This window comes from Thalassophryne amazonica, unplaced genomic scaffold (assembly GCF_902500255.1).
Source record: "Thalassophryne amazonica unplaced genomic scaffold, fThaAma1.1, whole genome shotgun sequence".
Lineage (NCBI taxonomy): Eukaryota > Metazoa > Chordata > Actinopteri > Batrachoidiformes > Batrachoididae > Thalassophryne > Thalassophryne amazonica.
This window is the reverse complement of record NW_022986257.1, coordinates 345,241-362,271: the sequence shown is the minus strand read 5'-3', so window position 1 is coordinate 362,271 and position 17,031 is coordinate 345,241. Positions and strand designations below refer to the sequence as shown.

At 42.9% G+C, this 17,031-nt stretch overlaps 1 protein-coding gene across 1 annotated transcript in view; it reads left to right on the top strand.

The window, feature by feature from the left end:
• The window catches only part of LOC117505860 (actin-associated protein FAM107A-like), a 47,160-nt gene extending 35,385 nt beyond the window's left edge, over positions 1 to 11,775 (top strand). The window contains 1 exon segment of the mRNA XM_034165391.1: positions 11,356 to 11,775. Coding sequence (XP_034021282.1) covers positions 11,356 to 11,466 — 111 coding nt within the window. The 3' untranslated portion in view covers positions 11,467 to 11,775.
• Positions 11,776 to 17,031: the final 5,256 nt, after the last annotated feature.

Below are 17,031 nucleotides of genomic sequence, written 5' to 3'. Positions count from 1 at the left end.
TTTCACACAAAGTTTCGACTGTTCTCTGGGCTGCTTTTTTCATCAGAATTCTCAGGATCACGAACCAGTTGGTTGACTTCACAGGTCCTGTGAGCGCTGTTCTGAGTGGAGGGTCTTGTCAGGATTTGACCCTGATCCTGGGTTTGATTCTATTTTTTCCTCCTTCTTTTACCCACCATCTGCTCCAGCTCTGTTTTATTAGTTATCATGTGTTTATTCTGTTCTATTTTACTTTGACACTTTGTTCTCTTTGTTACTTTTCATTCTTTAGCCATTGTCCAGTTCCGTTCTTGTTTTGTTCAGCCAGTTTGTTTTTTTCATTGTTTATCCTTGTTATTTGTTCTTCTCATTTGTTATGTTATCTGTTGTGCTTTAGTGTCAGGTTTTCTTAATCACAGTCTCTGTTTTATTATAGTTTGTTTAGTCACTTTGTTTTCTTAGTTCCAGTTTCGTTTTGTCTTAGTGTTTATTTTCTTTCTGTCCTCATGTTCATGCTCAGTCATTCCAGTTCATAGTAATATTGTATTCTGCCCTCGGTTTCTGATTGCTCCTAGTTCCCTGTTTCTCTCACGCCCCTCTGATTATGTTCTCACTCCACTGCACTTATGGACTTATGTCTTTGTCCCTCACTTTGATTCAGTCTGTCTAGGTTTCCATTCACTCACGCTCTTTGTGTATTACATCATTCCACTTTGTGCACTCCCCTCCTCACAATCTTGCCCATGTATATCTTTGTCCCATAGCCACGCCCCTTTCTAGATTGTTCCTCACGTGCACCAAATTAACACCTGCTTCACATCACCCTGATTTCTTTGCCCCTTATTTAAACCATCACCGTCTCACAGCGCACCACCAGTTTGTCATCTTTGTACACATTCCAGCTCTCGTTTTTTCAGTCCTGATTTTGTCTTGCCGTGTACCGTATTTTGCTCTCTTCTCCTCTACCACGCCTCTTGCCTTGTCCCAGATGTCTGTGTTTGCTCGTGCCTCTGACCCCTGCTCAACCATGACTGCGTTTTTGCCTGATCCCGATTGTACGTCTGCTCCGCTGATTGACCACATGTGTACCGAACCAGAGCCTGGAATAAAGACCATGTTTCCCTTTCACCAAAACCTAGTCTGGGTGTTTACATTGCGGGTCCAGCTGCTATGGTTACTGGGCAGCCGCCCATCTGACAGCTCTGACTTCTTCCAGTGAATTTTCATCCCAGTCTCACATTTTTTTTTTTCGTGCTCCCGTGACGAAATGAGTCAAATTTTCGTGACCGGAGCTTTTTTTTAACTCACTATTCCTAACCCTACTCCCCCCCCCCACCCTAACCTTCACCATAACCTAATCTTACTCCTTCCCCCACCCTAACCATAACCCCCCCAACCCCCCCACTTCACTTTTAATTTCATGCAGCCATCACGGACTGAAAGAGAATGAATTCGTGCTGCCGTGACGAAAATGAGGCGCTTTTCGTCACAATATCACGAACCAATAGATTAATGTATATTTCGTGCTGCTGAAGCACGACTTGCCGTGAGACCAGGTTGGAATTTTAGCATTTATCATGATGTGTTGTGGGTTGACTGGGAGTTGGGACAGGCTGTGGAGATCCAGTGACTTTGGTGCCTTTGTCAGTGAGGAACATTTTACTGACCTTGACTTTGTGGATTGGCGCTGTGATCTTAGTGGAATCAATGGATTCCCTAATTGCTAATCTCAGTGAAAATGTGTGTCTTAGTCCATGACTGGCCTGGATCAAGACTAAGATTCAGGCTTTCAATGACTTCCTGAACTTGGCTATTAGAAGTGTATGTTTGTAGTGAAAGTGCCAAACATATTGAGAAATGTACTAATCTCTATTGTGACATTCATGTCTCTGGGTCCTGCACATTGGAAAACACCACTTGTACACCCATAGATCACCTGGCTGGAGCAGAAGTAGTGCTGTTGCTGGGAGATGGGAATGGACTGTATAGTCACCGTTCAGGACACAGGGTGGTGGATGCAGTGACACCAGCTCAGGCCTGACACAACCTAACATGGCACACTGCCTCCCTTGAAACTGTAGGAGAAACGCATTAGCAAAATGTAAAAGTCCACTCAAAACCTCTATACCTCTGCCAAGGCTGATAGTCTGCAGTCAGCACTCAGGTGCCTCGGTTTTGACAATACCAGCACCTGGAGAAGGTCAAGGACATGCCCACATTGCACCCGGCCAAGGACATATCCATGTTTCACCTGGCTGCAGCCAGACAGATGGTTATTTTTGAGAGGTGGGGAGGGGTCAGTTAACTGCATAGGTGGTTACTTTCAAAGACCCAAAGTGGTTCCATGGTGTGGTGGATGTCTTGACAGATTGCACCAATGTGTGCTCTCTGATACAACCTGACTGACCTGACCTCATATCAATGGAAAACAATGGAAACTTCTGATTACAGGTGATGATCATTAGGGTCAGATGGTAGATAAGCCACAACACAACCTGGAAGGCCCAAAGTGTTGTGAGGGTTTCTGGAAAGCATTTGGTTAAAGAACCTATCCTGACAATGTTCACTTTACACCTCCGAAGAACTTTGCCACAGTGAGAACGACTGGTCAAGTATGACGTCAGCCATGCAAGGGCACTCCAGTAATCCCAAAAAGATTTTCCAGCCTATCAAGTAGAATATGATGATCCGCTGTATCAAATAGAGCACTGAGATATAACAGCAACAGAACCGTAGTGGTGTCTGTATCCATTGTAAGCAGAAGATCATTCACTACTTAGTGAGAGCCGTCTCTGTGGAATGATATTTTCTAAAAGCAGACTGCAGCGGCTCAAAGAGATTATTCTCAGTAACGTAGTCCACGAGCTGCCGGAAACACTTTTTCCCGAATTTTAGAGCAAATGATAGATTGATATTGGCCGATAGTTTGTCAATACACTAGGGTCAAGATTAGGTTTCTTAAGTAATGGTTTAATCACTGCAGATTTGAAACATTTAGAAACAGATCCAGAAGTTAAAGAAAGATTAATCATTTCCAGCACAGTCGGCCCAAGATGTGGACCACAGGTCCTTAAACAGTTTTGTTGGTATAAGATCAAATAAACAGGTTGTGCTCTTTGTTGACATTGAGTTCATCAGCACATCTAGAGAGATACTATCAAATTCTGCAAATCTAGGTAATACCTCAGTAGTGGCACCCACATCAATAGCAGGGTGTAGTGGCTGGGTTAAGGCATGCTGGGATATGTTTAACTTAATGTCTCCTATTTTCTTCTCAAAGTAACTCAGCCACATGGGGTGTGCAGCCAGTACATTCTGAGTGCCGGTCCCAAGCCCGGATAAATGAGGAGGGTTGCATCAGGAAGGGCATCCGGCGTAAAACAAGCCAACCGAACTATGCAGACTCAGAATCGAATTCCCATACCGGATCGGTCGCGGCCCCGGGTTAACAGTGTCCGCCACCGGTGCTATTGCCCAACAGGGTGCCGGTGGAAATTGGGCTACTGCTGGGCGAAGATGACGAAGAGGAGGAGGAAAACGTTGCCACGAACGCGGAGGAGAAGAAGAAAACTAGAAGGGTGGAAATGAGAGTGGGGACTTTGAATGTTGGTAGTATGACTGGTAAAGGGAGAGAGCTGGCTGGCTATGATGGAGAGGAGAAAGGCTTAGACATATTGTGTGTGCAAGAGACCAAGTGGAAGGGAAGTAAGAGCAGGAGCATCGGCGGTGGGTACAAGGTTTGTTGTACCATGGTGAGCACAGGAAAGAGAAATGGTGTTGGGGTCATTTTAAAGGAAGAGTATGGTAAAAGTGTGTTGGCGGTTAAGCGAGTGTCTGACAGGGTGATGAGTGTGAAGTTGGAAATTGAAGGGGTGATGATGAATATCATCATTGCATATGCCTACAGGTAGGTTGTGAGATCAAGGAGAAAGAAGATTTCTGGAGTGTGTTAGATGAGGTGGTGGAGAGTGTGCCAAAGCATGAAAGAGTGGTGATAGGAGCAGACTTCAATGAGCATGTTGGTGAAGGGAACAGATGTGATGAGGAAGTAATGGGTAGATATGGTATCAAGGATAGGAATGGGGAAGGACAGATGGTAGTTGATTTTGCAAAAAGTATGGAAATGGCTGTGGTGAATACCTACTTTAAGAAAAGGGAGGAGCACAGGGTAACATATAAGAGTGGAGGAAGGTGCACACAGGTGGACTACATTCTTTACAGCAGATGCAAGCTAAAAGAAATCAGAGACCGTAAGGTGGTAGCAGGAGAGAGTGTCACTAGACAGCACAGGATGGTTGTTTCTAGGATGACTTTAGAGGTAAAGAAGAAGAAGAGAGTGAGAGCTCAACAAAGGATCAGATGGTGGAAGCTGAAGGAGGAAGACTGTTGTGTGAAATTTAGCGAGCAGGTGAGAGAAGCACTGGTTGGAGGGGAAGCAATTTTGTACAACTGGAAAAAGTACTGCAGATGTGGTGAGGGAGACAGCTAGGGCAGTACTGGGTATGACATCTGGACAGTGGAAGGAAGACAAGGAGACTTGGTGGTGGAATGAAGAGGTCCAGGAAAGCATAAGGAGAAAGAGGTTGGCGAAAAAGTTTTGGGATAGTCGGAGAGATGAAGAAAATAGAAGGAGTACAAGGAGATGCCGGCGTAAGGCGAAAAGAGAAGTGGCAAAAGCAAAGGAAAAGGCATATTGCGAGCTGTACAAGAAGTTGAATAGTAAGGAAGGAGAAAAGGACTTGTACCGATTGGCCAGACAAAGGACAGAGCTGGAAAGGATGTGCAGCAGGTTAGGGTGGTAAAAGATGCACATGGTAATGTGCTGACAAGTGAGGAGTGTGTGCTGAGAAGGTGGAGGGAATGTTTTGCAGAGTTGATGAATAAAGAAAATGAGCGAGAGAAAAGGCTGGATGATGTGGTGAGAGTAAATCAGGAAGTACAAGAGATTAGCAAGGAAGACGTGAGGGCTGCTATGAAGAGGATGAAGAGTGGAAAGGCAGTTGGTCCAGATGACATTCCAATGGAGGCATGGAAATGTCTAGGAGAGATGGCAGTAGAGTTTCTAACCAGATTGTTTAATAAAATCTTGGAAAGTGAGAGCATGCCTGAGGAGTGGAGACGAAGTGTGCTGGTTCCTGTTTTCAAGAACAAGGGTGATGTGCAGAGCTGCAGTAACTACAGAGGCATAAAGCTGATCAGCCACAGCATGAAGTTATGGGAAAGAGTAGTAGAAGCTAGGCTTAGAAAACAGGTGAAGATCTGTGAGCAGCAATATGGTTTCATGCCAAGAAAGAGCACTACAGATGCAATGTTTGCTCTGAGAATACTATTGGAAAAGTACAGAGAAGGACAGAAAGAGTTACATTGTGTGTTTGTGGACTTAGAAAAAGCTTATGATAGGGTGCCAAGAGAAGAGTTGTGGTATTGTATGAGGAAGTCTGGAGTGGCAGAGAAGTATGTTAGGGTAGTGCAGGACATGTACAAGAATAGTGTGACAGCGGTGAGATGCGCAGTCGGAATGACAGACTCATTCAAGGTGGAGGTGGGATTACACCAAAGATCAGCTCTGAGTCCTTTCTTGTTTGCAGTGGTGATGGACAGGTTGACGGATGAGATCAGACAGGAGTCCCCATGGACTATGATGTTTGCAGATGACATTGTGATCTGTAGTGAGAGTAGAGAGCAAGTTGAGTCTAGTCTGGAGAAGTGGAGATATGCTTTGGAGAGAAGGGGAATGAAGTCAGTAGACGCAAGACTGAGTACATGTGTGTGAATGAGAGGGAGCCCAGTGGAATAGTGCAGTTACAAGGAGTAGAAGTGGTGAAAGTAGATGAGTTTAAATATTTGGGGTCAACTGTTCAAAGTAATGGAGAGTGTGGTAGAGAGGTCAAGAAGAGATGCAGGCAGGGTGGAGTGGGTGGAGAAAGGTGGCAGGAGTGATTTGTGACCGAAGAATATCAGCAAGAGTGAAGGGGAAAGTTTACAAAACAGTAGTGAGACCAGCTATGTTGTATGGTTTAGAGACAGTGGCACTAACAAAAAGACAGGAGGTAGAGCTGGAGGTGGCAGAGCTGAAGATGTTGAGATTCTCTTTGGGAGTGACAAGAATGGACAAGATTAGGAATGAACATATCAGAGGGACAGCTCAGGTGGGACGGTTTGGAGACAAAGTCAGAGGGCGAGATTGAGATGGCTTGGACATGTGCAGAGGAGGGACCCAGTGTATATAGGGAGAAGGATGCTGAGGATGGAGCCACCAGGCAGGAGGAGAAGAGGGTGACCAAAGAGGAGGTTCATGGATGTGCTGAGAGAGGACATGCAGGTGGTTGGTGTGACAGAGGAAGATATAGAGGACAGGGTGAGATGGAAACGATTGATCTGCTGTGGCGACCCCTAACGGGAATAGCCGAAAGACAAAGAAGAAAATTTTCTTCTCAAAGTAATCCAGGAAATCTTGTGCTGTAAAAGGAGAGCGAACTACAGGTGGTTGTCCATGAATAAGTGTTGCCACCGTGTCAAACAAGAACTTTGAGTTATGCTTGTTTTTGTTGATCAAATCAGAGTAATAAGTCCACTTTGTAGCAGTAATGCATGCTTATAGTCTAAGATAGCATCATGCCACACAAGGTGAAATACTTCTAATTTTAAACGACGCCATTTCCATTCTTGACCTCTAGCCTTATGCTTGAGGTCACGCAAGTAATCATTGAACCAAGGTGACTGTGTTTTGGGGGGAGCGTGGTTTTAATAAAGGTGGCGCAATCATGTCAAGTGTAGTTTTGAGTGCTGAGTTTAAACTATCCACAGACTCTACTGATTGAGCATTTTCCAAACGTGAAGCCAGTGGTGGGCACAGTTTGATAATCCGATAACAAATAATTATCAAAGATAATGTTTTCATTATCAGAATATCTTTTTAGATAACTTTAAAAACCATGATCGGACTAATTATCTTCCAATACATTTTTGTCTGATAACTTTTACACCAATAACATAGTAAACAAAGCTGAACAGTGACAAACATTTTTAAAATTAGTTGAACCTGTTAAATGCTTCATAACAGATGTATAGTTCTACCTTCTGCAAATAGAAGAGAGCTGCTTCTATGAGAAACTGCTCTATCCTCTGCAGGCAAAGGAGAACTGGTCACAAAAAAAAAACATAATTTACTTTAACACCGTACTGATACGCTGGCAATATCACCCAAGTCATCCAGATAAACTGCACTATCACCATAGTGGATTTTCTGCACTAATTTCCCCGCTAAGCTAATGGATTCCACACTCACATTTGTCATAAGCCTTGCAGGGTCTCTAATCACCTGCTCTGTGGCCTGCTGTAGATTCCTAATGTCCCTGTAGAGCTCCATCTATGTTCGCAGACAAGATGGCGGCGCCTTCCCCAGTAGGGTGAAGACCGTCCAGCATCAGCAAGCCACGGCGGCCCCAGAACAAAGGCCAATTATCAATAAAGCTAAAGCCTTGCTGTCTACAAAACTGCGCCAGCCATCTATTTAACGATGTCAGCCTGCTAAACGCCTCATCAGTACCCCGGGAGGGGAAGGGACCAGAGACTATTAATCAATGCCGACACATCTTTCTGGCAAGGTCACAAGTCCTCTCTATGTCCATTTTTGTGACCTCTGAGTGCTTCATCCTGATATCATTGGTGCTGACGTGAATAACTATGTGACTGTATCTCATGTCATGTTCCTTCGTCTGTCTTCCCTTCTGCAGCGTCAGCACCCTAAGATGGGATGCAATGTCGGGAGCTCTGGCCCCAGGAATACATTTAACGTCAGCTGGCGTCTGTAACCTGACTTTGCGGGTGATAGAATCCCCTATCACTAAAGTTCGGTGTTTCGGCCTGGAGACAGGAGTGGAAGTCACTTGTGGGCTCAGAGAATTCACATCAGGCAAATCGAAGGGGGAGAACCGATTCAGTTTGCAGTGGCGAGTGCAATCAGGGTGCCACAACCGGGCACCAAGCCCTATGGGGCTTCCTCCACCTAGCCACAGTCCGAAAGCCGTCTTCCACAGCCGGCATTTCTATGCTGATGCTAATGGGCTCACTAGCTGACCCAGCACTAACCTCATCTAGAGTGCCCGTAACATCTAACTCCACTGAGCTAAGAAGCTGCTCTAACTTACGGACACAGTTCTCTAAGAGAGCCACCCTATCTTCCAACATCATGCAGGATTTATGGAGGGTGTAAAGTAGGTAAAGTAGTGTACTTTGTGCATTAAGAAATTCAAGAATGTATCCAAGCAAGCACAAACTAACCAATAATGGCTAAACTAACCACTTGTAAGGCTCACACATATGCAAATAAATGAAGTAAAATTCACAGCAGTTACACTGAAAGAAGCAGGAGTATTAGGCATGTAGGAACAGTAAAAAATAAAATAAATCAATACAAATAAACCACTAAAGTAAAGCAGTAAATAAATAAACCAGTAAAGTACTACACTAAAATTCACAACAGTTACACTAAACAGTTAACTAAAAGAAGTATATAAAAACTAAAAAATAAATAAATTTAAAAAAATGAAATGAAAAAATGAAAATGGGGGTCCGAAGTAGCTAACAGAAGCTAACCGTTAGTGAAAATGCTAGCCACTCCTAAGATTTACACAGGAGTAAAATAATTACTTAAAATTCACAGCAGTTCGACTGAAAAACTAACAGAAGTATTAAACTGAGTTATTTTCATTAGTTACTTCATCCAAACCATCAACATGTTTATTAGACCCCATTCCTACCAGGCTGCTCAAGGAAGTCCTACCATTATTTAATGCTTCGATCTTAAATATGATCAATCTATCTTTGTTAGTTGGCTATGTACCACAGGCTTTTAAGGTGGCAGTAATTAAACCATTACTTAAAAAGCCATCACTTGACCCAGCTATTTTAGCTAATTATAGGCCAATCTCCAACCTTCCTTTTCTCTCAAAAATTCTTGAAAGGGTAGTTGTAAAACAGCTAACTGATCATCTGCAGAGGAATGGTCTATTTGAAGAGTTTCAGTCAGGTTTTAGAATTCATCATAGTACAGAAACAGCATTAGTGAAGGTTACAAATGATCTTCTTATGGCCTCGGACAGTGGACTCATCTCTGTGCTTGTTCTGTTAGACCTCAGTGCTGCTTTGATACTGTTGACCATAAAATTTTATTACAGAGATTAGAGCATGCCATAGGTATTAAAGGCACTGCGCTGCGGTGGTTTGAATCATATTTGTCTAATAGATTACAATTTGTTCATGTAAATGGGGAATCTTCTTCACAGACTAAAGTTAATTATGGAGTTCCACAAGGTTCTGTGCTAGGACCAATTTTATTCACTTTATATATGCTTCCCTTAGGCAGTATTATTAGACGGTATTGCTTAAATTTTCATTGTTACGCAGATGATACCCAGCTTTATCTATCCATGAAGCCAGAGGACACACACCAATTAGCTAAACTGCAGGATTGTCTTACAGACATAAAGACATGGATGACCTCTAATTTCCTGCTTTTAAACTCAGATAAAACTGAAGTTATTGTTCTTGGCCCCACAAATCTTAGAACATGGTGTCTAACCAGATCCTTACTCTGGATGGCATTACCCTGACCTCTAGTAATACTGTGAGAAATCTTGGAGTCATTTTTGATCAGGATATGTCATTCAAAGCGCATATTAAACAAATATGTAGGACTGCTTTTTTGCATTTACGCAATATCTCTAAAATCAGAAAGGTCTTGTCTCAGAGTGATGCTGAAAAACTAATTCATGCATTTATTTCCTCTAGGCTGGACTATTGTAATTCATTATTATCAGGTTGTCCTAAAAGTTCCCTAAAAAGCCTTCAGTTAATTCAAAATGCTGCAGCTAGAGTGCTGACGGGGACTAGAAGGAGAGAGCATATCTCACCCATATTGGCCTCTCTTCATTGGCTTCCTGTTAATTCTAGAATAGAATTTAAAATTCTTCTTCTTACTTATAAGGTTTTGAATAATCAGGTCCCATCTTATCTTAGGGACCTCGTAGTACCATATCACCCCAATAGAGCACTTCGCTCTCAGACTGCAGGCTTACTTGTAGTTCCTAGGGTTTGTAAGAGTAGAATGGGAGGCAGAGCCTTCAGCTTTCAGGCTCCTCTCCTGTGGAACCAGCTCCCAATTCAGATCAGGGAGACAGACACCCTCTCTACTTTAAGATTAGGCTTAAAACTTTCCTTTTTGCTAAAGCTTATAGTTAGGGCTGGATCAGGTGACCCTGAACCATCCCTTAGTTATGCTGCTATAGACGTAGACTGCTGGGGGGTTCCCATGATGCACTGTTTCTTTCTCTTTTTGCTCTGTATGCACCACTCTGCATTTAATCATTAGTGATCGATCTCTGCTCTCCTCCACAGCATGTCTTTTTCCTGGTTCTCTCCCTCAGCCCCAACCAGTCCCAGCAGAAGACTGCCCCTCCCTGAGCCTGGTTCTGCTGGAGGTTTCTTCCTGTTAAAAGGGAGTTTTTCCTTCCCACTGTAGCCAAGTGCTTGCTCACAGGGGGTCGTTTTGACCATTGGGGTTTTACATCATTATTGTATGGCCTTGCCTTACAATATAAAGCGCCTTGGGGCAACTGTTTGTTGTGATTTGGCGCTATATAAAAAAAAAAATTGATTGATTGATTGAACAGGTAAAAAAGAAACAGCTATAAAAGTAACAACGGGGGGAGGGGAGGAGTCGACCTAGCTAGCGAAAGCTAACCACTAGCGAATGCTAACTGCTACGATTCACAACACGACTGTAGTTAAATAATGTTCAGAGTGATACAATTAGAGTGCTAAACAGAAATAAAAGAAATGTATACAACCGTGTGAAGTTCAGAATCGTGTCACAACAACAAACAATCCGCCGGAAGCAAGTTGTCAGATCTGTGAGCCCGAAGACATCCCAATTAATATTAGTATTAGTATTAAGTTTGCAAAGCATATCCTTCTATGATTTTTATGGACATGTCTACGGAAACAGGCCACAATCTCACCTTGATGAATTTCCCTCCCTGGCAGATGAACTGCACTATCACCATAGTGGATTTTCTGCACTAATTTACCCACTAAGATAATTGATTCTACACCCACATTTTCCATAAGCCTTGCAGGGTCTCTATTCACCTGCTCCATGGCCTGATAGCAATAGTGGACTAGGTCAAGTGTCTTGGGGGTCTTATTGACATGTGGGGGTAGGATGGAGTGTGAGCTTGATAGATGGATTGGGTGGCATCTGATGTTTTACGGACCTACAGTGCCTTAGTATACTGGTTTAAATGTTCTTATACCTGTTTAAAGCAGAGACAGAGTGTCTTCAAATGTTTTCTTTTTTCAATTTGTTTGTCTCAGTTGGACAAGCAGCAGCAGGATGAGGACGACCTGAAACCTCCAGAATTCATCAAAGTCAAAGAAAATCTGAGGCGCACATCCATCCACAGTAAAGAGGAGAAGGAGGTGTAGAGAAGGAGAGCTGATCCAGACCAGACAGGGGAGCTGGAATGGGTCACATGGACTGTCGTGTTGTGTTGTGAGTTCAACAGATATCTGGTCAGCTGGCTGGAGAGTGAAGTGGGGTCAAAGTTGGTGAATCGGTACCAGCGCATGAAGTTAATGACTTGACTAGGAAGTGAGAGATGGGAGCAGACCCCTCTGTTTGATTGCTGAATTATATAATCCCACTTTGTATCTCCTTACTGGATCAGATTACAGGTGTAGCAGAAACACTTTATTTTGAAATGTCGCTTTAACTCTGTTTACTTTGCTGACAAACTTTGTCTAATCAGATTACCAAACATTACTCTGTGGTAGTGAGATTACTTACTTTTTCCAGGTTATTACAATCTTGTGTAAAGTGACGATATTGCCATAGAAACAGTTTCAGCTGGTTACCATGAATGAGGGTGGATTAAAAATCTGTGAGAATCAACTGAGTTCAGTTCACTCGTAGAAGAACAAATTTTAATTTTGGGACACATCAAACGAAGCAGCATCAGTGCACAAAAACACACATGAGGACATCCGGTCAGGATGAAGACACGGTGCTTCAGGACCCAAGACCGGAGTTCACGCCCTCTGTCAGCCACGCCCTCTGTCAGCCACACCCACCATCAGCTCCGTTATTGTCTTTGTTGTACTTGTGTGTATTGATCTGACCTACTGTTATACACGGTCCAGCCTCTAGGGGGCAGTGTGAAGCCACTCTGTCTTTGAAGGAGCTTTTTCATGAGTTTGACTGTTTTGTTTTTTTTTTGTTTTTGCTTGTGTTTATACAAACATGCTTAATCAGTCAGTATACGAGGGCTGTCCGTAAAGTATAGGTCCTTTTTATTTTTTTCAAAAACTATATGGATTTCATTCATATGTTTTTACGTCAGACATGCTTGAACTCTCGTGCGCATGCGTGAGTTTTTCCACGCCTGTCGGTGACGTCATTCGCCTGTGAGCACTCCTTGTGGGAGGAGTCGTCCAGCCCCTCGTCGGAATTCCTTTGTCTGAGAAGTTGCTGAGAGACTGGCGCTTTGTTTGATCAAAATTTTTTCTAAACCTGTGAGACACATCGAAGTGGACACGGTTCGAAAAATTAAGCTGGTTTTCAGTGAAATTTTAACAGCTGATGAGAGATTTTGAGGTGATACTGTCGCTTTAAGGACTTTTCACGGTGCGAGACGTCGCTCAGCGCTCTCAGGCGGCGTCATCAGCCTGTTTCAAGCTGAAAACCTCCACATTTCAGGCTCTATTGATCCAGGACGTCGTGAGAGAACAGAGAAGTTTCAGAAGAAGTCGGTTTCAGCATTTTATCCGGATATTCCACTGTTAAAGGAGATTTTTTTTAATGAAAGACGTGCGGGCGGATTGCAGCGTCGGCTCGCAGCCGCCGCGACGCTCCGCCACAGGAAAAACACCTCCGTGTTGATAACCATTTGTTAAAATCCAGTTGGCTTTTGATGGCTTTCAGTGGAGTGAGTATATGAGAAATTGTTTATCAGCTGGACATGTTCCAACTTGTCCTTAAGGCTTCCAGCAGAGGTGTTTTTCCTGTGACGGAGCGTCGCGGCGGCTGCGAGCCGACGCTGCAATCCGCCCGCACGTCTTTCATTAAAAAAATCTCCTTTAACAGTGGAATATCCGTATAAAATGCTGAAACCGACTTCTTCTGAAACTTCTCTGTTCTCTCACGACGTCCTGGATCAATAGAGCCTGAAATGTGGAGGTTTTCAGCTTGAAACAGGCTGATGACGCCGCCTGAGAGCGCTGAGCGACGTCCCGCTCCGTGGGAAGTCCTTAAAGCGACAGAATCACCTCAAAATCTCTCATCAGCTGTTAAAATTTTCACTGAAAACCAGCTTAATTTTTCGAACCGTGTCCACTTCGATGTGTCTCACAGGTTTAGAAAAAATTTTGATCAAAGCGCCAGTCTCTCAGCAACTTCTCAGACAAAGGAATTCCGACGAGGGGCTGGATGACTCCTCCCACAAGGAGTGCTCACAGGCGAATGACGTCACCGACAGGCGTGGAAAAACTCACGCATGCGCACGAGGGTTCAAGCATGTCTGACGTAAAAACATATGAATGAAATCCATATAGTTTTTGAAAAAAAATAAAAAGGACCGTTACTTTACGGACAGACCTCATAGTGCACTCTGTCAAGCTCCACCCAGTTGTTCCTGCACCTTCATAGATGACCAGTACTGGATTAATAGATAGATTAGTGACTGGTTAGATTAGTACTCGTGGCCACCTTTGTCCTGCCTGCTCTTCTTAGACACGCCCACTGTGTGAGCTGTCTTATGTGGGACATGCCCACACAGTCTGTGATTAGCCATTACTTGCCCCTCCTCCTTTTGGGAGGTGGGTGTGGCAGGCAGCAGCTCGTCTCCTCTTAAAGTGACGTACCGTCGTGTTTTTGTGATGTCCATTTGTTGATGTGTGATGTGACCCTTTGAAACGTGGCGTTCACATTGTGTGACTCCACAAAACAACATCTAAAATCAAAATGTCAAAACGAGTGCCTTAAATGACCAATTAATTTATTTGTGCACTTTTTTCTGGTTGTATTTTCATTTAGTTTGTATTTTAACACAAATGTAAATGTTGCTGTTTGAAGCAGTAAAGCGATAAAAACCGTCACTTGTTTCTTCTGCTGAGACTCAGTGAAAGTCTTTTATCTGAACTTTAGATCTGCTCAGAGAACAAAATGACCTTTGACCTTTGTGACAGAAGTCTCCATCAACCAATCACATTGTGTCACTGCTGCCACCTTTAGACAAAAGAATGAAACATGGTCAACTATGAGAAAGCGACTTTCAGAGGAACAACGCCAGCTGGTGTGACAACGATAAGCCAGCAGGCGTCAGTGTGCACTTAAAGAAAAAAAAAAAGGATAACTTCCAGTTCACAAGCGCTGGTAACAACTGCTGCTGTTGCAACATCCAGTGGAGAACAAGCTGAAAGAAGTTACACTGTGGACAAAAACGGTATGTAAGTAGCTCAAAAGTCTATTTTTGTGCATTTGTTTTGTGAACGTAATATGAGCCACAGCTCCACAAACGGTTTAATATAAAGTCAATCAATCAATCAATTTTATTTATATAGCGCCAAATCACAACAAACAGTTGCCCCAAGGTGCTTTATATTGTAAGGCAAGGCCATACAATAATTATGTAAAACCCCAACGGTCAAAACGACCCCCTGTGAGCAAGCACTTGGCTACAGTGGGAAGGAAAAACTCCCTTTTAACAGGAAGAAACCTCCAGCAGAACCAGGCTCAGGGAGGGGCAGTCTTCTGTTGGGACTGGTTGGGGCTGACGGAGAGAACCAGGAAAAAGACATGCTGTGGAGGGGAGCAGAGATCGATTACTAATGATTAAATGCAGAGTGGTGCATACAGAGCAAAAAGAGAAAGAAACACTCAGTGCATCATGGGAACCCCCCAGCAGTCTAAGTCTATAGCAGCATAACTAAGGGATGGTTCAGGGTCACCTGATCCAGCCCTAACTATAAGCTTTAGCAAAAAGGAAAGTTTTAAGCCTAATCTTAAAAGTAGAGAGGGTGTCTGTCTCCCTGATCTGAATTGGGAGCTGGTTCCACAGGAGAGGAGCCTGAAAGCTGAAGGCTCTGCCTCCCATTCTACTCTTACAAACCCTAGGAACTACAAGTAAGCCTGCAGTCTGAGAGCGAAGCGCTCTATTGGGGTGATATGGTACTATGAGGTCCCTAAGATAAGATGGGACCTGATTATTCAAAACCTTATAAGTAAGAAGAAGAATTTTAAATTCTATTCTAGAATTAACAGGAAGCCAATGAAGAGAGGCCAATATGGGTGAGATATGCTCTCTCCTTCTAGTCCCTGTCAGTACTCTAGCTGCAGCATTTTGAATTAACTGAAGGCTTTTTAGGGAACTTTTAGGACAACCTGATAATAATGAATTACAATAGTCCAGCCTAGAGGAAATAAATGCATGAATTAGTTTTTCAGCATCACTCTGAGACAAGACCTTTCTGATTTTAGAGATATTGCGTAAATGCAAAAAAGCAGTCCTACATATTTGTTTAATATGCGCTTTGAATGACATATCCTGATCAAAAATGACTCCAAGATTTCTCACAGTATTACTAGAGGTCAGGGTAATGCCATCCAGAGTAAGGATCTGGTTAGACACCATGTTTCTAAGATTTGTGGGGCCAGGTACAATAACTTCAGTTTTATCTGAGTTTAAAAGCAGGAAATTAGAGGTCATCCATGTCTTTATGTCTGTAAGACAATCCTGCAGTTTAGCTAATTGGTGTGTGTCCTCTGGCTTCATGGATAGATAAAGCTGGGTATCATCTGCGTAACAATGAAAATTTAAGCAATACCGTCTAATAATACTGCCTAAGGGAAGCATGTATAAAGTGAATAAAATTGGTCCTAGCACAGAACCTTGTGGAACTCCATAATTAACTTTAGTCTGTGAAGAAGATTCCCCATTTACATGAACAAATTGTAATCTATTAGACAAATATGATTCAAACCACCGCAGCGCAGTGCCTTTAATACCTATGGCATGCTCTAATCTCTGTAATAAAATTTTATGGTCAACAGTATCAAAAGCAGCACTGAGGTCTAACAGAACAAGCACAGAGACGAGTCCACTGTCCGAGGCCATAAGAAGATCATTTGTAACCTTCACTAATGCTGTTTCTGTACTATGATGAATTCTAAAACCTGACTGAAACTCTTCAAATAGACCATTCCTCTGCAGATGATCAGTTAGCTGTTTTACAACTACCCTTTCAAGAATTTTTGAGAGAAAAGGAAGGTTGGAGATTGGCCTATAATTAGCTAAAATAGCTGGGTCAAGTGATGGCTTTTTAAGTAATGGTTTAATTACTGCCACCTTAAAAGCCTGTAGTACATAGCCAACTAACAAAGATAGATTGATCATATTTAAGATCGAAGCATTAAATAATGGTAGGGTTTCCTTGAGCAGCCTGGTAGGAATGGGGTCTAATAAACATGTTGATGGTTTGGATGAAGTAACTAATGAAAATAACTCAGAACAATCGGAGAGAAAGAGTCTAACCAAACACCGGCATCACTGAAAGCAGCCAAAGATAACGATACGTCTTTGGGATGGTTATGAGTAATTTTTTCTCTAATAGTTAAAATTTTGTTAGCAAAGAAAGTCATGAAGTCATTACTAGTTAAAGTTAATGGAATACTCAGCTCAATAGAGCTCTGACTCTTTGTCAGCCTGGCTACAGTGCTGAAAAGAAACCTGGGGTTGTTCTTATTTTCTTCAATTAGTGATGAGTAGAAAGATGTCCTAGCTTTATGGAGGGCTTTTTTATAGAGCAACAGACTCTTTTTCCAGGCTAAGTGAAGATCTTCTAAATTAGTGAGACACCATTTCCTCTCCAACTTACGGGTTATCTGCTTTAAGCTACGAGTTTGTGAGTTATACCACGGAGTCAGACACTTCTGATTTAAAGCTCTCTTTTTCAGAGGAGCTACAGCATCCAAAGTTGTCTTCAATGAGGATGTAA